This window comes from Gadus macrocephalus, chromosome 5 (assembly GCF_031168955.1).
Source record: "Gadus macrocephalus chromosome 5, ASM3116895v1".
Taxonomy (NCBI): Eukaryota; Metazoa; Chordata; class Actinopteri; order Gadiformes; family Gadidae; genus Gadus; species Gadus macrocephalus.
Genome location: NC_082386.1, coordinates 16,434,478 through 16,461,190, shown reverse-complemented (window position 1 = coordinate 16,461,190; position 26,713 = coordinate 16,434,478). Strand labels below are relative to the sequence as shown.

At 43.4% G+C, this 26,713-nt stretch overlaps 2 protein-coding genes across 6 annotated transcripts in view; one reads left to right on the top strand and one right to left on the bottom strand.

Moving 5' to 3' along the window:
- The window catches only part of LOC132458242 (brain-enriched guanylate kinase-associated protein), a 52,189-nt gene extending 29,797 nt beyond the window's left edge, over nt 1-22,392 (top strand). For 2 of the 5 annotated variants that reach the window (XM_060052813.1, XM_060052816.1), the window contains 5 exons: nt 8,493-8,654; nt 9,472-9,538; nt 14,515-14,622; nt 14,990-15,073; nt 17,207-22,392. In XM_060052813.1, coding sequence (XP_059908796.1) covers nt 8,493-8,654; nt 9,472-9,538; nt 14,515-14,622; nt 14,990-15,073; nt 17,207-18,808 — 2,023 coding nt within the window. In that variant the 3' untranslated portion in view covers nt 18,809-22,392. Of the gene's footprint in view, nt 1-4,524; nt 4,760-8,492; nt 8,655-9,471; nt 9,539-14,514; nt 14,623-14,989; nt 15,074-17,206 lie in introns of all 5 variants that reach the window. The other 3 variants (XR_009525871.1, XR_009525870.1, XM_060052814.1) reach the window with 3 other exon arrangements.
- A 1,317-nt stretch (nt 22,393-23,709) lies between these two features.
- wdr25 (WD repeat domain 25) overlaps nt 23,710-26,713 on the bottom strand; it is a 14,782-nt gene continuing 11,778 nt past the window's right edge. The window contains exons 3-6 of the mRNA XM_060052803.1: nt 26,311-26,441; nt 25,463-25,633; nt 24,366-24,506; nt 23,710-24,078 (exon numbers count right to left, since the gene is read on the bottom strand). Of these exons, the coding sequence (XP_059908786.1) occupies nt 23,857-24,078; nt 24,366-24,506; nt 25,463-25,633; nt 26,311-26,441 (665 nt within the window). The 3' untranslated portion in view covers nt 23,710-23,856. The remainder of the gene's footprint in view (nt 24,079-24,365; nt 24,507-25,462; nt 25,634-26,310; nt 26,442-26,713) is intronic.

Sequence of the window (26,713 nt, the reverse complement as noted above, 5' to 3'; positions counted from 1 at the left end):
CTTGATCATTATGCCCATGAAGTTAATTACTTAGAACTTGAGTCGTAACCTCCAGGTAGTTCCTCCAGTGGAAGCATTGATTTGATTTTGGTGATGATTACCTTTTGCTTTTACCTGGGTGAAAGAAACAATTTGCCGTTGATATATACTGGACCCCCATTGTATACTGTATCAAGGCAACTTGATACAGTGCATGAAGCCTATATACAGTAGTATAAATGCTTGACTTGACTATGATTTCATTAAAGCTGGCCCTCATTAGAGCTTTGTCATTACTGTGGTACGTGTGTGTGTGTGTGTGTGTTGTGTTGTGCGTGTGTGTGAAAAACCTACCCTACAAGATTTCACTCAAACCCAGAGGATATACCTGTGAAGCCCCTGTTTGTTCTTCTAGCATCTTTCATTGGATCCTATGCAGCTACTCCCTCTAGGTTAGCGTGTAGCAGTTAAACCCATACACACACACACACACACACACACACACACACACACACACACACACACACACACACACACACACACACACACACACACACACACACACACACACACACACACACACACACGCACATTTTCCTTCCAATTATCAGAGGCTGGAGCATAGGCTGCTCCAGCCTCTGGATGACAATATGATGAGGGATACACCTGTGTGTGTGTGTGTGTGTGTGTGTGTGTGTGTGTGTGTGTGTGTGTGTGTGTGTGTGTGTGTGTGTGTGTGTGTGTGCGTGCGTGCGTGCGTGCGTGCGTGCGTGCGTGCGTGCGTGCGTGCGTGCGTGCGTGCGTGCGTGCGTGCGTGCGTGCGTGCGTGCGTGCGTGCGTGCGTGCGTGCGTGCGTGCGTGCGTGCGCGCGTGTGTTTGTGTGTGTTTGTTTGTATCTGTCTGTGTGTATCTCCTGTTCGTCGGGCTAGGTACTATTTAACTCTTGTACCACGCCTCCTCCCCTCTCACTGCTGGCTAACCAGACCATGCCATGGTCCCTTATCAGCGATCGGAGACTTGTGTGTCTGCCTCAGGAGAACGTCTACAGGGTGTAATAGGGAGAATGCCCTGTTAAAAGGGGAATAAAAAACCCAAAGCAAGGAAAGATCAATCTACATGCACTGAGGGTGAGAGAGCACTAAGAAGGGGAAATAAATTGTTAAATCAATGATTTTAACAGTTAAATGTTATAAACACAATTTTGAACCTACACAAATCTTATACACAGGGCTGTAGTCAAGGCAACCTTTGTCGATTCCAAGGCCAGGGATTGTCGAGTCTGAGTCAAGACAGAGTTCAAAGAGGTTCAAGCCCAAATCAAAACCAAAGTCCAAGAGGTTTGAGTCCAAGTCAAGACTGAGTCCTAAGGAGAGACAATCAAGAACGAGACAGAAAAAAATTATCATCTTGGAGACAACTTACTTGACTTTGATTCATAGCATTTATTTCCCATATAGCAGACACAGCCTGCAGGAGTTTGTAATGACAGGTTCCCCTTAAGGTAAACAATTTCCTTTCTTCTCAGTACTTCCTATTCCGCAGTCTTTAACAAAACAACCTGATTGGCAAAAAGGTTCCCTGTCGCCATCCCTGCTGTGTCGTGTCGACCCTGAAGGGCTGTGATCTCGAAGAGACGCGTGTTACACCGTTCAATCGGCAGGGTCGATGCGTTCCCGGACCGCGTGGTCAAACGAAACCTATGGTTTGTGAAATACAACACACAAAAACACAGCCGAACATACAACACGAGCCAACACACTAGTGGCACACACACACACACACACACACACACTCTCATGCTGTCTGTAACATCCACATCAATGTGTGACTTTTCATGGCTCTGATTGGAAGGAAGGAAACGGAAAGGGAAGCTAGAGGGAGTGTGGACGAGCCTGGAGACGAGTAGTAGTAAAACACCATTCATTACTCACCCTGTGGGATTCTCCGGAGGCCTTTGGTGCCAATTACAACCTCATCACACACACACACACACACACACACACACACACACACACACACACACACACACACACACACACACACACACACACACACAAACTATGATGGAATATTATGAAAATAATATGTTATAGAGGGAAGATTTATCGTAATAATTTCAATGATAAGATGAAATGGCCCTGAACTGGTTATGTGTGTGTCAACCTTTTTAGCTGGTTGTTGGTTTGACTATTTACCCTTTTAGTCTTTCAGGTGAGACTTTTTTTACCTAAAGTGACTGGTCAATTTCTTCATGCATGTGAAGCCCTCTCCCCAAATCGCTCTTACGTAAACTCTAAGAGGGAGCTTAACTTGAACCTCTTTGCAGGAGAGGAGCCTAGATGAGATCTACTATAGAATGACAATATTTGCTCATAACTCTCGCTAGGGTAACTGAGAGGCGACAGGTAGCTTTAGCAGCTGGACTGTTGTATAATCATCACCAATGCACACCCAATATACATTAACCCGTAACCAAAAGATCAAAGGATTCATATATTCCTTTTAATATATTGTTAGATTCAACTCCTATTTCCACCTTTCTCTTTTCTTCTGGTTCCTATTTCTCTTGAGGCACATTATCAGGTTATTTTACATTTTGTGTTAGACTAACTCTAGACTAACCCTTGAAACTGGATATTGTGTTGTGTCCTGCCGTGCTTCATCTAAATCTAATCCAACCTTCTGCTGTGGTAAGCAGTAATAACCCATCTCATTAGAACCCCTCTCTGAATCACTTGTCTCTACTATCTTTCTAAAACGATACCGTTTTAGAAAGATCCACAAGATCTCTTCGGAATTGCAGTTCACTTCCAATTTGTTCTCCTTTAATGCATCGAGGTCTCAGACTCAAATCAAACCTCCTCTCCAATTCGCAAGATATGATTTCGATGAATAACCTTCACCGGTCCATTAACATTCTTAGGCTTAATTTGACTCCACCTATCTGCTAACTTGGGTTTTCCCTGAGGTCCAAGATTCCGTATTAAAACCTTGACACTAGCTTCCGGTGGAGGATAGCGAACCCGCTGATCATAGCGGCACTTTCTTCCTCGACTCTTTATTCCAGTAGCACTCTCAGTCAACTGAAAGGACACTTGTAGATCACGTCTCAGGGGATTTAGGAAAATAAAAAGGTGGCTTGATCTATGAATGGATGCCCGAATGAATGGTGGACGGACATGTGGGTGAATGGATAGATGGTGATTAGTTGAATGGAAGGATAGGTGAAAGTAAGAATGGATATGATAGATGGATTTGTATGGATGGACAGAGAGGTGTCAGGATGGATAGATGGATGAATGAATAAAAAGAACAATGAAAGGATGGATTGATAGAATATTAAGAAATTGCCTATATGTGAGAAGCAGATTTTGAGGAAGTTCCTTTTAATAAATCACTAAGTGAGTAATACGATCGACTGGGAGACATTAATAAACAGACTGGCGTGTTGTGGGGACAGAGCCTGTACCTCTGGGCTTAATAGCCTGTGTCAGGGGTTGGTGGTTGGTGGGTTGAAAGTGTAGCAATTAAAATTTCATGTTCTCATTAGGTCAACGCATGTTGTCTATCTTCCACACAGTATCGTATCCCCCTCAAATGGCACAGAGGTACTCAATCCCCCTGCCACTGACACCAGCACACCTTTGGCGGATAAAAGATGGATATTCCCCAGGGGCGACCTTTACGGCAGGCTTACTGTATGCTGGAGGGAGATTTAGTTCAGAATAATTAAGTATTGGATTCATTTCCACCCCTATGGCAGCCCATAAGTAGGAAGTCTTGCTGAAGGAACCCTTTGGTGAAAAAAACGTTTACTTTGTCAACATTACATTATTTTACCTTACAAAAGGCACCGAAGATCTTTTGCTTTCTCCTTCTTTTAACTGTTTACCTGAGACTACCTGGAGAACAAACACCTGCTGTTTACCCTCCATTGGGCCCAGTTAGATCATGCAGATACAGTAAAACTGTTAAACACACTGTATGTGACTGTGGGTGTGTGTATGTTTGTGTGTTTGTGTCCAGGAAATTCAGCAGCTCTCTCAAAGTTTCTCTTCAATGTTGCTATAGTTGTTGTCTTTATTGTTTTCCGTTGTGCCATTGTTGAGCAAGAGATGTGGAAAAATTAAGTAGTGTTGTCATTACAGACACACACAACACTCGTTCACACTTTGCTGTTGAACTACTGTCTCTCTCCCTCTGTCTCTTTATTTGTCCCAATGCTGAACTTGAAATAGGCCATGGTTTGGGGGCTGGTAGAGAAGATCATGTTCTTTCTATGGCCTTCATCTAAACGTGTATACCGGTTGTTGAAGCGACTATTAATGCTACTACTACTAATTGATCTGTATAGAGTTGATATTACCTGTACACATTTCTTAGCCAGCTCATTCATGGAACAATGGAAACATTGAAACAGTCAATTCATTGTTGTTTTATTTTTACCAAATTGACTCTTGAGTGTGATAGATTGAAGGCCACAGAGCAAAATGTGTCGTTTCTAAACGTAAGGACTGTGTTGTTTTCCCTGCTCTTCTTCGCCAGGCTTATCACAGATAGCCAGCTCCCATCAGCGTCCCCAGGCACGCCTTAGAGATTTCAGTGTCGCTTCGTGGCTAGAGTTCAAACGTGGCTCGAAACAGCGTTCTCCCCACCAGGTGGCAACGGTGGCCAAGGCAACGGCTGTCAAACACGGCAGAGGCAAAAATATGAAAAAGATATACATTGGTAAAACAGCGCTCAAAAGTCAGAGAAATGGATGCAAACATCAGAAGAGAAGGTGAGTTGAAGAGGAGTTTGTCGTCACCCTTCACCATTGCACGTCGTCTGTGTTTCTCCCCAATGGGGGCATCCATTTCATCTTGTAGCGACGGGGAAATTCGATTTTTGCAGAGATTGGTCATCGCCATAGCCTATCAGGCATCATTAATAAGTTTTGTGGCTTCCATCACGTTCGATTTTTCAAAAAAAGCTTTAACATGGCTTCAAATCTACTTTGTACTCAAGTAGAGGTTTGGCATTGCAACACTTTGCTGCTTATTTTTAAGTCTCATTTCTTACATATTTGGCTGCCAACAAGACATCCAGGAAAATCAATGGCTCCTTCCTAGGGCCTAACTAAACTGGCAGCACAAATGCATTGAGCGTTGTTCTCTTGTGCACGTGGTCGTGTAGCCATGCAATTTTAAGTAGGCTATATCTTGCTAGTATGGCATCATTCATTGATATATTTGTATGTTTTTCACATTTGTTCAATTTCTCCTTAAATCTTGATACCAATTAATTAATCATTCTCTGACAATAAAAAATAAAATATATCTGGTTTGGCTGTCGAAGGCCTGTCATGATCCCATTCAATCATTGTCTGTCCGTCTACCTAGCCACACAAGTTAACTCATTGAGCCTGACTGGAGTCTTCCACGGCTAGGCATATTGCTAAAGCTAACAAGCTCTTCACATGTTTAGTGAGGAGTGGGTTTGGGCAGAGGCCAATATATTTTTTTCGGTTGGATCATTTCATGTGAATCATTTTGAGATTTGACAGTTTTATTGCATTCCAAAGTTGCTAAGGATCGAAGATTAAGGAATGTCGGCCATAGACTAGTGAGAGGCTGCTGCCGTTCACAGGCAATGGCAGCCCCGATGTTGATTGTATCCACTTTGTTTTGTGTTGGACATTTTCATTTCATCACAAATGTTATCTTTGCCACATTACCCATTTTTCTTTTCCAAGGACATGGTCCAACAAATCTCATCCCTGTCAACTTAAGTTTTGTTTTTGTACACTCAAGTTTCTCAATGATGGTGATGGGCTATGGGCCAATGTAATTTAGGGATGTGCATGCTGCTGCCAGCCGTTTTGGCAGCATCCAAACAATGGCACCTCTCTGAGGGCCTAGTATGGCCAAATGCCCTGCGAGTGCTCATGCATTCAGGTGTCGCTGACAATCTCAAGCCTCCTATTACCTCATCTTCTCACTGACATCCTGTCAATATGTCATTCCACACTCACGCTCACCTGCACTCATCGCATGCATAACCATGCATGAAGCAATGTTCTTTGGTAAAGAAAAAAATAATAAAAGAAGAGAAAGAAAGCATAATGATACATTCTGTGCATCTAAAACACACACATGGACATGCAGTCACATTCACACCCAGGGCCCTATTTTAACGGTCTGAAACGCAAGTGAGAAGCGCCAAGCGCAAGTAGCTTTGTGGGCGGTTCTATGGCGATGTTGCTATTTTACCGGCGCATAAATTACTCTTGCGCCCCGCGCAAATCTAAAAAGCGTTGGTCTGAAGTAGCCGGATTACCCATCGGTGTGGTTTGGGCGTAATGTGCAATAAACCAATGAGAGTGCCATCTCCCATCCCTTTTAAGAGCCATGAGCGCATTTTAATCTTACGAGTTGATATTTTGACAGCGCGTTTGCAGTCTCCGATGAGACAGATGCATGACCACATGAATTTCAAACTTCAAATGGCTCAGTTTATGGCCAAATAATATGGCCTAATTCACACACGGAATAGCGTTCTCTTCCACAACTTCAGAATCACGAGTCCTCAAATAAATTTCGGCAAAGAAAACTTAACACACATATGATATGCAGTAACTGTGGTTCTATTTAATGATATACGCAATACATTAACAAACATAATTTCTTACCAGTATTGTATGCATTATCGTTATCGACTTGTGTTCCTAATATGCATGTGTCCATATTGCTATGGACTGCATTATGCGTGACGTGTTTAGTTTGCGTGTGTTTAAACAGATGGACGCGCCCGCTTTCATTAATTATTTTACACACACACACACGCGCGCCTGCATTCATTCATTCTTTTTAACACTCACTCGCGGTAAAACAATGTTTGCTCACAATAAAATACTCATCAATCCTAAAAGTTATGGGCTTGTACACGATGTCTGTGTCAAGAAAATATGTGTTTGCTGTACGGTGTTTGCAGATGCATTGATTTAAAAGTACAACTTATTACCTGCACTGTATCAGCTGTTCTTTCCAAATAATTAACCAAGAATGTGTGGCTAGGTAAATGAGAGAAGCAAAGTGTATGCACGAGGTGCACAAGCAACATTATGCATGCAACCTTAAAATAGCATCTGAACAACGCGCCACTGACTTTAAACCAGGTATTTCCTGGTTTGTGGCCCAATTGTTTTCTGAAACTGCAAAATAGCACCAGGGAACGTTTGCGCCAGAACACGCCTCCTCCTTTCGCCGAGCAAGAACATTCCCTAATTTACAGGTGAGTGGCGGTGGAGGGAAAAGAACGCTCTGCGCCAGTTGCAAACTAGCAACGACACATGTGTCAGTGTAGAAAGTAAATTGCGCCGGATGCAAGATAGGGCCCAAAGCATGTCACACACACAGTTTGATCTGTTATTTGCACGCTTGCCATTGCAGGAGTGAAGGCAGGCGCAAACAAGATGTCAAAGTTTGAAGAATGCCATTATAATGTCCACCATAATGAATAGCCCTGCCTGTGTCTGAGGAGACTGCACCAATAGGGATCCCACTGTTTCGGTTTGTGTTGGTGGTAATGAATCCCACCAGCCATGGGAGCTCCTGTCCCAGGTCTGGAGACTCTCTTGTCAATGGGAAATCATTAGTATTCCTTGTTCATCTATCTTATCCTCCACATTGGACTGTCAGCCTGCATTTCCTAAGCCTGCAGCAATGCTTATGCTCACTAAACAGAGCTACAAGCAGCCTTCTGCACCCCGCAGATGCATTGCACACGCACTTTCTTGCACATGCGCTCGCACACACATGCGTACGCACAAACACACACACACACACACACACACACACACACACACACACACACACACACACACACACACACACACACACACACACACACACACACACACACACGTGTGCACGCACGCACAAACAAACCAAAAATACAGGCACAGACACATGAGAAAGATGCAGGTACACTGACACACATGCAAAGACACACACATAAAAACAAACACATGCCGTGGCACACATACACAAACCCGGTTCATACACATTGCCACTCACACACATGCACAAAACACATCCATGAATCCCCATGGCCAAATTATTTCTAAATCTCCCTTTCATGTTTCTATTTCCTGCTTCTTTTTTCCTCTCTATCTCACTGTTACCCACTTTTAATCTACCTTCCTTTGCTCTCCTCTCAGATTTGCCCTATTCTGACTAATACAATGAGAACTCTCAAACTTTCACTTTCTTAATTTCTCGTCCACTCTCTCCTTTTCATAAAGGATTTTCCTCGCTCTCTGTTATTAATGCTCGTCTTTCTCTCTTATAAATGCTGGTCTCTCTCTCTCTCTCTCTCTCTCTGTCTTACATACTGGTCTTCGTCTCTCTGTTATTAACGCTGGTCTATACCTCTCTCATCATCTCTCTCTCACTTTGCTATTAATTGTGGTCTCACTTTCTCTCTGTTCTCCAATAATGGTCTCTCTCTCCCATGGTATGCTCCATGTCAAGCTCTGTCCACGACCACAAGGAAGACCTGCGGAAGCGACTGTCCTTCACCACACACAAGTTAGAGATGGTGGAGATGGAGTTTGATTCTACCCGCCAGTACCTGGAGACGGAGCTGCGCCGGGCGCAAGAGGAGCTGGACAAGTTCACCGATAAATTAAGGAGGTGTGTGTGTGTGTGTGGGTGTGGGCGTTTGTGAGCTTAATTTTGGGTCTGAGTGTGTCAGCTTTACATTCCCAAAGTGTGTCCATGTTGGATTTCCTGCATTTACATGTAACAGAGCGACAGAAATGGTTTAATTTTAACAACAGCGAATCCAGCTTCGTAAAGGTTCTTTACTTTACAGTCTTCATTACATTCAGAGCATGATTGATACTCCCCATTACCAACATATCTTCCCCGGGCTGGGCGGCCTGAGGAGGCAGATAAAGCTAAGAGCCAGTTGCTCAGTAGGCCTGTAAAGCATGTAATAACTTAACAAATGAGAGAAAGGGAAGGAAAAAGGGAGCGAAGAAAGGAGTGCAGCAACAGCTCTTTCCATTCATTTCCAGACAGACCCCAGCTAACTGGGAGTGTAACAGGGTGCAAGGCTTAGATAAGACGAGCGAAGGGGGGAATTAATGGTTAGGGGGCCTTAAAGAGAAGACAAACGGAACATTAAACACCGGTAGTAATAACCGCTTAAATACATATGGAGACAATGTCGAGCTCTCTATTATATTTGTACTAGATTTTTCCTATCTATGTACATAATTATTTATACATGTATCTATCTATCTATCTATCTATCTATCTATCTATCTATCTATCTATAGATAGATAGATAGATAGATAGATAGATAGATAGATAGATAGATAGATAGATAGATAGATAGATACATTTATCTATTTATCTTTCTCTCTTTCTCTATCTAGCGGCATTTATTGAAATGATTCATCATTTAATGTTTCTGTGTTTCTGTTGTTGCTTTCTACTTCTCAGGATCCAGAGCAGCTATGCAACTCTTCAGAGAATCAATCAAGATCTGGAGGACAAGATGCACAGGACGGTAAGAAAAGGGCTAGGGGGCTCACTAGGGTGATCATTCAAATATGGAAGTGGTATTTTCAACCTCCCTTCACACGATAGCACTCACCGCATTTTCTGCAGGAAATACATTTTCTAGTTGTACATCATTGTTACACGGATATTTCATGAGTTTATGAAAACATTTGCTGCATGCCCATAGAGACAAACACAAACACAAACACACACACACACACACACACACACACACACACACACACACACACACACACACACACACACACACACACATGCACACACACACACACACAAATCAAACAGCGTCCTGATGAGGGGTTGGATTCCTGCAGAGATTTCTGCTGGAGAAAGGAAGTGTAATTGCTGTCGAAACAGTTCAGAGTATAGAGCACGAGAAAACAATTTGAGAGACAAAACGTTGATAAATAAACATGATGAGAAATGCTACTCTCAAAACGCATTTATTAACAAATTATTGTCAACAGAGGTTGTGAAATGTCCTATTTATTCTCCAAATGTTACCTCCTTTTTAATTCTTCCCACTTTCTCTCGGCCTGTAACTCTTCACACATCACCCAGCCCTCTAGCTCTCTCTCCCTTAGGAATCAAACTAAATCTCGCCCGATCGATTCCAACATGCCTGTCGGTGTGCTGACCGCCTCTCCCCCCCCTCTCTCTCCAAGCAATTACACGATCAAAGACACCGCGTGCAATCAATGTCCAAAGTGATTGGTCTCACCTGCCACACCACCTCGTTAAGAAACTATTACTGGGAGAAGGCCGTTTTGTCTATTCCCATCCACCCTCGCCACCGATTATAAAATGCTCACGTACTCTTTTCTGCATTCTGTGAGGGACCTCCAGTCCCCTAGCCAATATGAGCTATCCATGAAGCCAGAGCTATGCATATCATAAAGGATCGACCCTGATGGATCTGGATTGAACTGGATCAGAGTCTCGTTAAATGTTGATGTGTGAGGGCTCGTCGACTGTGCGCCTCGCTGCTGATGTGTGATGACTGTGAAATGACGATTACCATGTGGGAAATGATTAGTAAGAGAAGATGCTGGCGGGTTTTTCGGAATTTCTATGGAGATTGTTTTATGTAAATTTCTGTACACAAAATTTAGATTTGATCTATCTAATAATTTGAAGGTTTATCTAAAAGTACTATTTTACGTTCTCCCTTGTAGCCAAGTCGCACACATATGCAGACACACATATCAAACTCACAAACACACACACACACACACACACACACACACACACACACACACACACACACACACACACACACACACACACACAAAAACACACACACACACACACACACACACACACACACACACACACACACACACACACACAGTAATCTAGTTGTCATGTTAAAATGTTGGAATGAATGTTCATCTTTTCAAGGAAGTCCTCTGTCTAGAAGAACACTATAGAGTAGTGTATTCAGAGTGTACTGTATAGAATTCCATTAGTAGAGGCCACGAAGGAAACTCATTTCCATTGTCTTTGATGTCCTCATGCAGTGGCATTTTAAATGGGCTACTTTTGTAGAAGACGGGTTAGGCAAGCAGTGAGACAAAGGAGCCCACCATCAAACACACATAATTAAAAAGTTCAAGTTTTAACTGGCAAGGTCAGTGGAATGACTACAGCGATGTCAAAGTTGTCATTTATTATATAAGGACATTACCGAGTCAGAAGTAACACTTTATATACAGATTTCCTCATACCTCAGCATATCCCTGTCTGGAGCCACATGTTTGAATCAAACAAATAATGCCTTTAGAATTTTTATTTTTGTAAGCTTTTAGTAAGTAGGCTATATTTCGATTCCGACCAGTATTTAAAGACCAAACAGCTTGAAGTCCAAGCTCTGTACATGAAAATATGGCACATAACTATACATAGCTTCTGGACCAAAATAAATTGCTGTCCATGGTTCTGAAAGGTTCCGAAAACAATGTCAGGAAACCTCAGAAAAGTCACATGTAAAATGTATGTATTTATCTGTTAGAGATAAGTGGAAGGGATATGTGTGATATGGGTCGTTCTTAGTGATATTTATAACCTATTCAGTTGCTAAGGTTGGATGTCATGTTGCCTAATGCAAACAAGACAATGCAGGCATTAATTAACCCGAACATTTAAATAATTGAAAATGAATAATACATTATGGTAGGAATGGTACAAGCGGGTTAGATAGAGGGTCCTATTGGCACTGCCTAGTAGTGGCGTGGGACTCAGAGGGGTTGGAAGGCTGTGTGACATTCTGCCCCTGAATCCTCCATGCTTAAGATTGGGCGGAGGATAAAAGCTTTGCATGTTCATTTTTATTTTCGCCGCTTCTCTTCGCTAATGCGTTTCGCGGCACCATCTGATAACAGTCGTGCTAGTATCAGCCGTGGGACCTAACAACGTATGGGATTGTCGAGGATCAGCATATGAGTCATGTTCCGGTCACTGCGGCGTAATTAAAACATTATCTCGTTCTCGCTCCCACTCTCAAAAATGACAGCACCCGATCATGTACGCTATCAAGATCTGCCCTGTGTCTAGCTTTTACCGGCCGGATATGAGTCGTATCAATTTGGAAACTAATTATGTAGCTCCATATGAGATTTCTCTGAACATTCTTTTAGATTTGAAGGTTATAGTCTGTCAGATTAATCAGGTTAGGCAGGTCAACAGGTCAGTTGTTCAGGTCACACCAACCATTGCAACATAGCTTCCACTAAAGCATTGTTTCTCCCCTAAGCTGTAATGATGACATGTATCAAGGACTGGGTATGACAAAGGCCAAAAAAAAGTAGGCCTATTGGGAATCTTTGTTGCTAAGAATCCATTATATATTCAGAAAGTTGCCAAAATGGCTAATCATGATGGAGAGAATAATAATAAACTAACAATAATAGAGAATAATTAACTCAATCAAAAAGAATGTGTGTGTGTTGGGCAACTATACAAATGAAATGGATTAAAAGCTAATGATGGCTGAAATAGAAGAATGGCTTGGTTTTAGTAGCAGGTATTCTATTAGATATTACATATCTATGATATTATTAGACTGCAGCAAAATAAAATCCCCAACTCCTAAAAGAAACCATTGTGTCTTCCAGTGTGCCAGGACGAATCAGATCATTGATTTTCTCAAAATATCAAATAGAATAATACAATAAAATAAGATAATAAATAACACTACTGAACCGTGAATGTTGTGAGCTGAGATTGAGTTGCTTATTAGACACCTGTGGTGGAAATAATGCAATACTTATGCAAGATACTGAGATAATATACTAACATAATGAGATTTTGACTTACCTACTTACTATAAAAGGGCAAGCGTTTTTATTAGTTCTTTCTAGAAGTGTACCAAATGCATCATATAATACCCCGGAAAATCACGATGTTCTACATTTATCAGGACCTGCAGATAAGTCATAACATTAGCTGTAAAAGTGAAAAATATCATCTGGTAATTGGTTAGGTAATCATTCAAATTATTAATGTTGCCACATTCCATTTATATTTCACGCATATATCTGTGAAATGCAATTTCCTAAGAATGTTTCTTGTAAACACACTAAACCTTATTTAGGTTTAGTGTGGTCACACTAAACCTAATGAATCAACTCATGAATCAACCACAGCAGTGAGTTAAGCGCACCTTATAACGTCGGCATTAACAACTTTCAGCTTTTTGCAAAGAGAAAGGCAAAGTAAAACAAAGGAAGGAAACTCAACAGCCAACTAATGAGACCCCACTAGAATTGGATTTGAATATCAACGAAAGGCCCATCACTTTGGCTGACATTGATTGCCACCTATTAGATTAGCTCTCGCCGCTGCCTGCGTTTCACAATAATCACAGCCATTTAGAGATTAGAGCGTAAAGAGGGGACATGATGCACAATGCAATGTGCTCTTCAGCAGGAATATCGTAGAAAAGATGCTGACGATGACTTTTGAGTGGGTTTGAGTCTAAAAATATCAGATTTTCCCGGACAATAGACAAATTATTATAAAACATATATTATAAATGTATATATGTGGTGTGTGCATGGTCGTTTAAGAAAAGATGGGATGAGAGACGCACACACACTGGTATAGATTGCAAAGAATCAGGGCTGGTAATGCGAATACACTGTCAGGTTCAATTTTTTTCTTTCCATGATCACCGTAAACAAAACGATTGTCTCCATCGCTCTTTTTTAGTCACCCAAACAAACACTTTGCCTCTAATTCCTATTCCCCTGCCCTCTGTATGAGTAAATGATTCAATAGAGCCCTGGCGAGTGTAATCTTCTTTTAATTAAGACCTGCTGCTCGCAGAGGCCTCACACTGATGGTGACATAATACCCCCTTCCTCTCCTCCCCGCCAACTCCTCTCCATCATCCCTCTACGCTTCGTGCCGCCTCCATCCAGCTCCTCCCCACCCTTTTCTCATCAGTAATTCCCCCGGTCGGCTTAGCTCAGGAGGTAGAGCAGTTGCCTTGTAACTGAAAGGTTGCTAGTTCGATCCCCAGCTCCTCCTAGCTGAGTGTCGATGTGTCCCTGAGCGAGACACTTAACCCTAACTGCTCCTGACGAGCTGGCTGTCGCCTTGCATGGTTGACTCTGCCGTCGGTGTGTCAATGCGTGTATTAACCGATGTAAGTCGCTTTGGATAAAAGCGTCTTCTAATTGTAATTGTAATTATTCTACCCATTTCTAAATCTCCTCCCCAACCCCCCCCATTGATCACCTCCAGCCCACTGTTGTTGTCTCTATTTTATTGCTGTTTATAAATATTACTTATCTTATTATTTTTAATTCACCAATTTATTTGACACTTAATGCACCGCGGGTCAGAGACAAACGAAATTTCAGTTCTTCTCTTTGTCTTGTACATTCTTTGTAATTGACAATAAACCTGACTTTGACTTTGACACTGATGTGATCCTCATTTGATGTGCTTCATGTGAAGACCCAGCACCACGAGGAGGAGAACAGGGTGCTGAGCCGCGAGGTCCTTGTCCTGAACAACCACCTCATGGAGGCCAAGATCACTCTGGAGAAGCTCCGAAAGGACAACGTGAGTCACTCGTGCAACAAGTACAAGCCGTTTTGAAAGTCTGCCTCTTCTGACATCACAAGTGGGCGTGTCGACCTGGATGTGTGACGGATAGATGAGTAACGTTGGCTACAGTCCCCTGGGTAGGCTGGCAGACTGATCCATCCAGCGCACATCTAGGTGGACACGCCCACTTGTGATGTCAGAAGAGGCCTATTTTCAAAACGTCTTGTAACGGCTAATCACACTCACACCTGGTGGTCATAATATGTCACCTTTAGGGTTGAAATTGACTTTGTGACATTACGTAGCCTCCATGGGTCTCTGCGCTGCTGCTGCTTGCATTTATGGTTCTTCATGACAATGTGTACCTACCTCTGCCTCTCAGGACTTGTACAGAAAGGACTGCAACCTGGCGGCCCAGCTGCTGCAGTGCTCCACGTCCCACCACAGAGCTCACAAGATGTCTGAGGTAGGACCTTAACAAATCCTTAATCTATTACACACATAGACCCCCAACATGATGGCGGAGATAGTCGCTCACAAGTCATTCATCAATAACATACGACACATAGACCTCACAAGGATGTCTGTGGGAGGTCCTCACGCATCCACAATCAATGGCACACATAGACCCGCAAACTATGTGGGAGAGAGAAGCTCACAAGTCATCAATCGGTAACATACGACACACAGACCCCATTGGGAATCTTTGTTTGCTAAGAACCCATTATTTATTCACAAAGTTGCCAAAAATGGCTAATCATGATGGAGAGCAAAGACTAACAATAATAGAGAATAATAAACTAACTCAAAAATAATGTGTGTGTTGCTGGGCAACTATACAAATTAAATGGATTAAAAGCTACTAACTATTTTTGCTGTAACAGAAGAATGGCTTGGTTTTAGTGGCAGCTTATTTTATCTTACATTTCTTTGATTTTATTAGACTTACATTATTAGATATTATTAGAAGAAAAACTCCACTGTGTCTTTCATTGTGCCAGGACAAATCTGATCTTTAATTTTCTTCCAGCAAATATAATGATATAATAAACTTAGATAATACATAACACTACTCAACCATGAACGCAGTGAGCTGAGATTGAGTTGCTTATTAGACACCTGTGGTGGAAATAAAGCAAAACTTATGCAAGATACTGAGATAATATACTAACATAATGAGATTTAATCAAACTGTAAAACCATCGATTTAGACATTCCTACTTACGATAAAAAGGGCACGTGTTTTTATGAGAGATAGAAGCTGACAAGTCATCAATCGATAACATACGACACACAGACCCCAGAAGGATGTCTGTAGTAGGTCCTTACAAGTAATTGATCAATAGCATTTAACACAATAGACCCAAAAAAATATCGGAGGTGGGTAAATCCATCGATGTCTGAGGTTCGTCCTTACAAGAGAGTCACTGTCATGATTCAAATTGAAAAAAAGTATATAATAACTGAAAATGGGGGAATTCATTCATTCATACTCAGCTAAGCATTTGTTTCCAGTAATCAACAAAGGGATTATCACATGGATTGTGGCTGCAGCCTGTGTAACTTTTAATTCAGATTAATTTTGGATAACAGTAAGGTACTGAGCTACCTAATAAGGACCACAGTTAGCCCTGCACGTTAGCCCTGTAGCCTTACCTACTTTTAAATTCAGAGAGAGAACCTCTCCGGGAGAGAGGACGGGTGCTAAAAATAGATCAGACTTCAAACATGCTGGTGATGTTATTCGGTGGTGCGCCTCCAATTCATAACACAGCCAAGTCTGTATTTTATCTTCCCCTTTCAATTCCCTGCTGGAGACCGTTCGGGAGCAGTGGTTTAATGTGAGTCTAAATCCCAGTGGGCACCATGTGTATTTGATGGTGGTGTACAGGTAGAGAACGATGCAGTTAGACAGATGAAGAGGAAAGGTGTGTAGAGTAAAGACAAGTGAAAGACAAATGAAGGCATACTGGTCACAGAAAAAAATAAAGCAGGTTGGAGGATTAAATTATGAGGGGAAAAGATCATGTAGAATAATATATAATATAAATAAATAAATAGGATTTTCCTTCCGGACCCTCTACTGCCATTAATAGACAAGGATATCAAGTATTTAATTGACAGGTCTTTCTTTAAGACATTTTTGTCTAGAGATTGCGTAAAATGAGGAACTGCTTTCTTTCCATCAACCTGAAGCAATCTGCCACTAAAATGCAAGGAAATATAATTATTGTTTGCTGTAAATGACAAGTTCATTGCTGGCTAGTAAAAGACCCTCAAGGTCACGGGCTGAAAAATTATTTCTAAACGACAACGGATGAAATCGGAACAGCAGCACGAACATTGCAACCAGAGCAGAAGACGGCAGTGTGAAACGGCTGATGCCGAAGAGATACAAACAAAGGGGTTTTACTGACAAAAATCTGGAAATATATTCCAACACAGCAACTCCATTCTTGTTCCACCTCTGGCAATTTCCGTCTGTATTCTCTGATTGACACAAAGCCATTCTTCCATCTGTTAAAAACGGTTGAACATTTCTTGATAAAATCTTCTTGTCCCCTCTTTGTGTGTCTTTTCCTATTTCCCTTCCCATCAGCTGCCCTTGGAATTCCAGGAACGCATCGGCTCCCACTTTGAGGAGCTGGGCCGTGGTGGGGGACTGCCTGCCGGCATGTGTCAGTCTCCGTACTCCGACTCCGTCCCCACCTCGGTGATCGCGAAAATCCTGGAAAAGCCCGAACCGGGAAGCAGCTGCCCGGCGACTCGCTCCCCCAGCCCCCAAATTCCGGACGGCGACTCCCTGTCGGGAACGGGCAGCAGCGACCGCCGCGACCGCCGCCTCTCGTACAAGACCTCGGACCTGTACTGCAGCGACACGGCCCTGTACTGCCCCGAGCGCTGGCAGGACGCCGAGAGACGCCAGAGCGCGGACCTCAACGGCACCCGGTTGTTCCAGCTCCACGCCCAGGCCTCGGCCGACAGCAACCCCGACGAAGAGGCCTTCCACTCGGGCAGCTTCTCCCCGCAGGAGACCCCGTCCCCGGCCTTCCGTCCCCGCGACAAGTTCGGCGCGGGCTCCCTGCCCGCCTCCAGCTCCTACTCCAGCTTCAGCCTCGCGTCGGACGACAAGGGCGCCGTCGTCGGCGTGGAAGGGGGCGGCGGCGGGCGAGCGGGCGGCGGCACGCTGTCCGCCTCCCACCAGGTCCTCTACGTGGACTGGCGGGACGGCGGCGGCGGCGGGGAGTACGAGCACGTGAAGGGCCTGTCCTCCCGCAAGAAGGACTCCGCTAGCTTCCCCAAGTCCCAGAGCATCCAGCACATGGCGCCGCAGAGGAGCCCGCGGCGGGGCGCCTCCCCGGCTTACACGCGCACGGCGTCCTGCTTCAGCGAGCCGTACCACTCCAGCAGCCCACGGCTGACCTCCTCCCACAGCATGGGGTCCGCCTTGGCGTTGGCTCCCGCTAGCGGCGGCGGCGGAGGTCGTGGAGGCGGGGTAGATCGCGCGGCCGACGTTCACGTCTTGGAGGACGAGCTGAGCAGCCGCTGGCGGCAGATGAGCGTGGACGACGTGAACACCTTCTCGTCCTCCTATCACGGCCTCACGGTGCGCGCCTCCCCGTACAGCTTCTCCGAGCGCCACTTTGCCGTGGGCCCGTCCGGTAAGTCCAAAGTGGGGCCGCTCTACAGCAGCTTCCGGGAAGGGGACGACGTCTTCCACAGCCTCCTGCTGGACCAGTGCTTCGACGAGGGCTCCCCGTCGCCCGGCCGAAGCGCGGCCGGCGGGTCGAAGCGGCCACTCTCGGAGCACCGCAAGCAGGAGAAGAGCTCCGTGCTAAGGACACAGGAGAGCCAGGACTCCGAGTGCAGTCTCTTCCTGAGCTCAGGGAGCGCCAAAGAGAAGGAGAACGGCGGGAGAGCGGGAGCGGCAGCCGTCGGCAAAAGCAGGGATTACGTCAACCTGAGCGCGCACAGCTCGCCCGAGTCCCTGCGTCTGAGCTCCCTGGAGGCGTCGAGCCTCCAACACTTCCCCTGCCCCAGGCCCAGCTCCCGGCCCCGGCCCAGCTCCAGCTCGGCCCTCAGCATCGGCCCCAAGCTCCCAAAGAAAACCTCTCCCAGGTACCAGAAGTTTGGTAGCACGGGACTGATGAGGAAGGACAGTCTCACCAAGGCACAGCTGTATGGTACATTACTGAATTAAGTCGGAGGGAAAGACCCCGAGACCCCGACCACCAAAAAAAAAAAGGTCCCTGTTCTCTGCATGACATTGATTATGATCCGTAGTGTACTGTATTGTATGTTTCCCTGTGGGAAAGACACAACGCTGTGAGGAAATGTGTGGTAAGAAGTCGATCTATGTTTCTCAAGCCAAGGCACGTTTAATTCAGTGTGTGTGTGTGTGTGTGTGTGTGTGTGTGTGTGTGTGTGTGTGTGTGTGTGTGTGTGAGTGTGTGTGTGTTGCAACAGAAGTGTTCTTTTTTAAATGGAGATATTTATGTTATGATAGTGTAAGGTATCAAAAAGACCAGCCTGTTCTATGTTCTTTGTATTGCGATGATTTTGACTGTACTCCAGCCAAGTGTAACTGGAAGCAAAGAAATCCACATTGTGCGAAAGAAGGACGGCAATGATGGGAATTATAGATCCAAAAATACAGTATGCTATCGTTTTCTTCCTTTTCTGGGTTTTGTCAGTTAAACCTGCAACAGTAACTGTATTAATACTCTGATATATACAATAGAGATAAGGGCGATGTATAATTGCAAGCAGGTTCCTTTGCTGCCTCCCTCACTAAGAGCTAATTAACACGATGTTTGGAGAAAGGGGGAGGTTATCTATTATGCATAGAGTACCCTGCAGACTAGAATTTCCATTCCTTAGTTTTTCCTCAAACTAAATGCATGCTGCGTAATGCATATATGAATAAACTGGAGAAAGTATATTTCTCGCAAAGATGTTTCACAAGGGACCATGAACATAACGGGTAGGTAGAATTTGTGACCGCTGATTAGCATAGAACAACTTCCACAATGATTAATCAAAAATAATAATTTTTTTCTTTTCATAGAATCAGTGAACTACTGAGAGATTACATAAAGAGCCAAGGGTTGAAGACTTCTTTCATCTGTCAATTTAAACATAAGTTACATTACACTTTGCATTTATTTTCACTGCAATCTACTGTACTTTTGATTCTCTTGGTGAGTACATGTTTTGAAGAGTTAATTTGATTGATTGGTCCTGATCTTAATCGTTGGATGATTTTAAACCGGTATTATGGTGGCAAAGGTTTGTAACACGTTTGCTCCTCGTGGATATTCTGTTTAAAATCAACTCTATGTTATTTTACACTCTTGCATTTGTGTCACAATGTAATCAATATATTGTGCTTATTGATCAGATAGGCACAGTGTTTATTGATCAAAGAAATTGACATTGGTAGAACATTTTTCACACCACTGAAAAAGAAGCTGGCTTCTCATTTTCAGCTAAGAGAAGGGGAGGACAATTTGTAAAGTCTAAGAGTAAATGGAAGGCCATTCACTAATCAGACTATCTGTCTTATACCGTAGTATTCTTTCATACCATAATGACAAAAATTCATGTCGGACTCCTTTTCTACACACAAAAATCAGTACAGAGCATGAAACCTATGTCTGTATTTTACGATATACTGTAATAGTTAACTTTATACCAGTAAACTCTGCCTTATTGCGGTTTAGTGAATGGAATGTTTATCCACTCACACAAGGGTGTACATGCTGTATAGACAAAAGTGTCTGTCTGTGTGTTAGTAAGATGTATGTTAAGTGCTGTTACTTCTTTTTTTCTTGTTTTAGGATTTTATCACAAACCAAATATTCAACCTGATATAAACTGTATAATGTTGGCACTAGCTAGCCACCAGGCTGTGACAACAGAAAAACAAATCTGTTTCATTAGACATTGAAGTGGGCAACGGTTGAGAAGCAATCTGTCAATACTCAAATTTAATCACATTAGTGTGAGCACAAGGTCACAACTTGGATATGAGTAGGGGCGATTTGATGAAAAAGCATGCGAATCCTTACTCCTTTTTAATATCATGGAATCGAATTCATTACCAGACTGTGATGAATAGCCTAGCAAACTGACTCCTGCCCTGTCCTACGATCAATGCTCAAAACCTGTCCTGCTGAATGAATATAACACTCTCTTCTTTCTCACGAGGTGGCCTACTGGTCTCTCTCTCCTGTGAGGTGAACCTAGCGCTAGCACAAGTGTTTCGGTTTTTGACCGTCTTGAGATAGCCTGGAGTATCTGCTGCTGTTGTTGCTGTTGCTGCTGTTGTTGTTGCTGCTAGAGCACAGCAGTGGATGACATTGGGGCATTGCTTCTACTTTAAGTATAGCTTAGTCACTGCACAGAGGTATAGCTCTGACTGTCGGTCCGAGGAGATTGTGGATATGGGAATTGGAATATAAAGTAGCAACACTTTTCCCCCCTACATGTTCTTTTGGTTAATATTTCATGCTTCTACTTTTCGTATTGACATCCCTTTCGCTGGAAAGAGTAAAGTGGAACAGAATCAAAATAGGAAGTGACGGTCAGCGATCTTTTGCGCTGCCAGTCGTTACTATGGTACGACATCCCAACTGCGTACCCAACATATGGGTGCAACCACCATGGATTAACCATTTCACACACAGCCGGTGTCACCAGCCGAGTTGCTGTTTCTATACACCCCACGATTCATCCATACGTACAGTACGCGGAAATTGAATCATTAGGGAAAATATGACAATATCTAAATGGACAAAGAAGAGGCTGTGTATCTGCATGGTCCCAGGGTGTGAACGGGTAGTTTAATACCAGGTCACGTGGATGGGATATCAACACCGTACTTTGTTGAAACAAACTCATACCTATGTTTGCTCTACTGCTCACCATGCCAATGGTTCACTTTGGCAACAATCATATTGAAAGGCGCTCTAAGCGAGGTCATCTTTTTGGCTAACTTGAGTCTTGCATGACTCCCGTGTCTTTCTCCTGGCAGCCCTCTTTTCGTATATCTTTCCTTCAGTGAAAGATGTATGGAAATATTTATATTTTTTTAGTGTGGGAAGTTTTTCAAGTGTAATACTTCTATCCTGCTATTGATATTTATATATAAGCATGGAATCAAAGCCGCCAGAGTTTGTTTCTGTTACTTTTGGAGGTCGTTTTTTTTCATAAAGAATTGTATCTCTTCATTCAATGCTATGTTTATGAAAGTGATGTGGCCATACTAACTCAATCTTTTTCAATTTTCATGTGCAGGGGATTAAGCATAGCTGGAATTCAAAACTCTAATTTGTAAACAACATTTATAGAATAGTATCACAGAAAAACACTAAGCTTTATTACTAGCAACATACACGTAATATAACATGTTTCGACAAAGTGAGTATTGACAAACATGGATATGGAAGTATGGTTGCGGGAGGCAATATAATTTGATTAGACTTCCATCGTTATAACATTTGACATGACATCTTTTCTGTTTTCTGTTGCGTTTATATTGGTTGTTTTATGTTGTTAGTTCAAGTGACTAAGGTTAAGGAAGTCACTGAGCAAAGCAGAACCGTGTTCGATTCTCTCTTGTTCTACCTCCAAAATGGTTCAACAAGGCACAGGGCCCAGCCATTGTCTATCCTCTGTTCTCTGTCCACAAGCGTGTCAGTCTGATATGCATGAGTATATTAATTTGTTGCTGTATGTTGATTGTTGATTTTACTTAATAAAAAAGTACAAGGCATGAGGCGACACATCTTGGATGTGATATTCTTTCCTTTCTTATTATAACTTTTTTGTAATGTGTTGCCATATGTTCAATAATATATTTTTACCTTACGTGAGCATCGTGGCAAACCTCTCCACCCCCCATCCTGAGAGATACTAGGTGATAGCCTACGTTTAAAATGGAGAGAACGTGTCACTCCTGCTTTATTTATATTAGCCGTAGTCTGAGTCATATCTAGATAACACATGTATATGGCCTTCATAATGAAAATGCTGCAGAAAGAAATCACGACAAATCCCGTCAAGAGGGGTGGTGAATTTCCGTGCGTTTCTGAATTGGATAGCAGTTAGGTCAGCCAGTGTGGCGGAAAATACTTGGATGCGTTCAGCCCATTACTTTAAAAAGCACAACAACACTAACATTGCTCTCTTTGAAATGTTAATTAGGAGGAAACATTCTTTTGATCCCCGAAAACGAAGCGCCCTGATTCAACCGACCCGGATTATGGGATGTCAAAACAATGCAAGCAGAAGATAAAGAAAATGTAGGCGACTCACTTAAGAGTATAAAGTTAAGCAATAGACTTTATAATCCACGCCTGAAGCCACTGGCCATGAAAAGCCATGTCTAGAATGAAATGATACTGTGGGCGGCTTTCAGTTAAAGTAGATGTTTTAAAGTTAGAATTTTACAATTTTTTCATTTTAGCAGATGCTTTGAGGAAACTTATAGTCCATTATTTTGGGATACATTTTATTAAGGAGGAGGCCAATGCGAGAAGGGTGATAGTCGCCCACAAGTTTTGGAGTTTTTAAGAAAAAAAATTAGATATTTGTTGGTCCGTTGAAGCTTTTTTATCTTTTTATGGGGCCGTGTCACGCTATCTAACCTGCACCCCTATCTGAATCGCATAGTATGACGCGCTAGAGACGTGCCTTTGACCCGCAGTAATGTCAAAAGGGACGCTGGTAGAAAACGGAAGACTAATGTACTCGCCTGGGAAAATAATTCTGCTCTGTATTTCCGAATTGGCGAGTTCTCAATCTCAGAAAGCAGAGAAAGAGAAGTTTTGCCATGAAAACTTATCTCAGAATTCTGAGATAGTTTACTTGTTAATGCAGAAAAAACTGCTGAATTTAATTCTCAATTGAATGGATACCACTTCCCTAGCAATAAGACATGCTAAGTAAGCGCCATGTTTATTTTATTGCATTTTCTTTTTAATTATAATTTTTTGTGGCTGTACAATTATTAGGAGTAACACTCAAGTAAATAACCCTCAACTCCAGACCATCCAGCCCGAAGAATCATCAAGCGGACTCACAAAAACCAGCCAAAACTTGTTTAAAATTTTCCTCTGCATTTATTCATGTACGAAAACAAGCCGCAATCAAATCCAGTGCAAAAAAAAAATCATTCCCATCAACTTCCTGGTCCTTGGCGCTCGGTTGAAACCCATTGAGCCATTCGGCCGTGGCGGCGTGTTCTCAGTGCCACACCTTGACCCCGCCGCCCCAGTCGCAGGTGGCGGCGGTGGACGGCAGCACAGGGTGCTGGGCCACCCGCAGGCAGGGCTGTCTGTGGGCGCACAGCGTGTGCAGCATGCGGGTGCTCTGGTAGTCGTAGAAGTGGGCGGAGCCTGAGGAGCTGCCGGTGGCGAGGACGGTTCCGTCCGCAGAGAGCTCGCACTGCACGGCGTAGCCCTCTACCTGGGGGGGGGGGGGGGGGGGTCCGAGGCCGACGGAGTGAGGGGGGGGGTGCATTCTACCTACTGTGATGATTCACCGCCATGTGACCAATCACGTGGTAGGAATCCACACAATACACTGAAAGTGTTCCTACAATATTTGTCGCATAGAACAAATATTATTTTTACTTATATTTATATATTTTTCGGTTACTGTTCAATTTGAGAAGTCGAAACGCAGCGAATCACACGCACGCACACACACACACACACACACACACACACACACGCACACACAACGCTGGTTACCTTGTGTCCTTCATAGCGCCGCCTCTTGTTCATCCTATAGGGCCTCTGGGAGGAGAAAACGGCCATGTAATTCCCATTGGTCTGGGCCAAGAAGCAGTCCCCTGTAGGATGGAGAGCCAGGCCTGGGCAGGTGTACCTCTCCTGGGAACCAGATGGCCACCGGGACCCAGGGAGGAACCGAGAAAGACAGGCGCTTCAATTTCACTTGTAATTCACATTGACAGCGGAAGATATTGAGTGTGTTTACCCAGCAGCATGTTAGCAGTGTGAACTAGAGCCCGACCGATATAGAATTTTTAAGGCCGATACGATACGAATATTTTGTGATTTAAAAATCCGATATGCCGATATATCGGCCGATATATATATATAAAAAAATCCAGAAACGCGCAACAAAACAAACACATTTCCCTAACATTGGTTATTTGTAGTTATCCTTTAAATCCTTTTCACTCTCAGCTAACACGTAACAACAGCAAAACTGGACATGGTAGTCATGAATTAAGGCATGCTTATCGACTTTAGAGAATTGATGGGGATGTTCTTTTAATTGTTATTCAAGCAATGTATGTCTCGTGACAGTTGCCAACTTACCATCAACACACTTGCACACATGAACAACACCGATGACTCTGTCGATCTCCGTCATTCACTCTGCCTAACTCTGGCTGAATCAGCCATTATAAATGCATTTATCGGCCATTATAAATGCCGATACCGAATAGTTTGAAAAATGCCTAATATCGGCCTGCCGGTATATCGGTCGGGCTCTAGTGTGAACCTTCTGACATGACCACAGCATAATGGCCCTCCGTTCATATTAATGAGGGAAACGCCCAAACACCGATCATGAATTTCCCCTTCGGATCAATAAAGTATACACCTCTCTCTCTCTCTCTCTCTCTGAATCAAATTTAATTTAATTTTAATACGTTCTTGTTGTGTGCGTTATTTGATTGGGTTGTTCTACATGGAGTAGTGCTTCCTGGCTCTTTCTCTGTTGCAATATCACAGTTGGCAGCCAGGCCTAAGTCAGCCTGGAGGCCTGGGCCCTGGCCCACAGAGCTTCCCAGAGACACACAGAGCCATCTACTTACGTGGAATATTTGGTTGGACAGCCGGGCCGTCGTCTGGTAGTCCCAGGCGATGAGGGTGCGCTCAGCCGAGTCCCGGCTCACAGAGTCCGTGCTGGTGATGAACTCGCGCCCGCCCTTCAGGAACAAGATGGCCAAGGTCTGCTGGATGCTCGCACTGTACAACTTCACCGCCTGAATCACAATGGAAAATGGAAAACCACAAACGGACTGGCTTTTACGAAAGATACACAGGTAATCACATACAATACATTATGGGAAATGGGTTTTATATGAAGGGGTGTTGATACAATTTTCCACAATGATTTGCCGCCCACCAAAATAACCAAATTCATATGTAAAGACACATATATTACATTTTATTTAAATTTTCAACATTATTTTATATATATTTATGTTTTGCACACATTGTTGAATCAATGAATATAAGCAAATAATAAAGAGTTAAAAATGGAGAGTTTAGATTGTTAGTTAATATTTCAGCCAAACCCGGCAGAGGAAATGTATCATAATGCTGCCCCCTTCAACCCAAACCTAGACACCATTTACAACACTTTCGGCATACTCTATTCAAAACAACCTCAGCCATTGAACCTGGGTCAGCTTAAATGATAAATCCGCCTGCACTTAATTTCCATAAAACACGATTTTGGCTGAAATGGTCTTCTTGCTAATGTTCTCTGTCGCTAATGTACGAACTAACTCTAACACATACGCTTAAAGGGCCATTACGCTAAGGTCAACACCGATTACTACTAAATGTGTGGGTTAGCCTCCGCTTAAAGAACCCTCTACCACAGCAAGTCGAGCCCAGTACAGCAGAGCAGTAAGGAGGGGGTAAAGAGCGTGACCTTGGACACGCGAGCGTCCCAGGCCTTGACGACGGGACTGTAGCCTCCACACAGGAACACGTGCTCATCGCTGGGCTGGAGCGCCACACACATCACCTTGAACTGGTTGTCCACCTTCACCAGCTGCTGCCCTGCAGGGGTCGCCACGGAAACAACGACACGTCGGTCAACAGAGAGAAAGATCGTCGGAATGGTCGCTCAGTCATCACCAATTCACTTTCAGCTTTATTTGAATTGGACGATGTGCAATTAAAACCTAAATGTGACCATTTGATGCATCGCACCAGAGTTAGCTTTAGGCTCATTTGCATCTGCATTCCCTAGGTACAAGTAGATACAACATATATAATACATCAAACATCATAAAAAGATCAAACATCGAAAGCACAAAAAAATGCCTAAT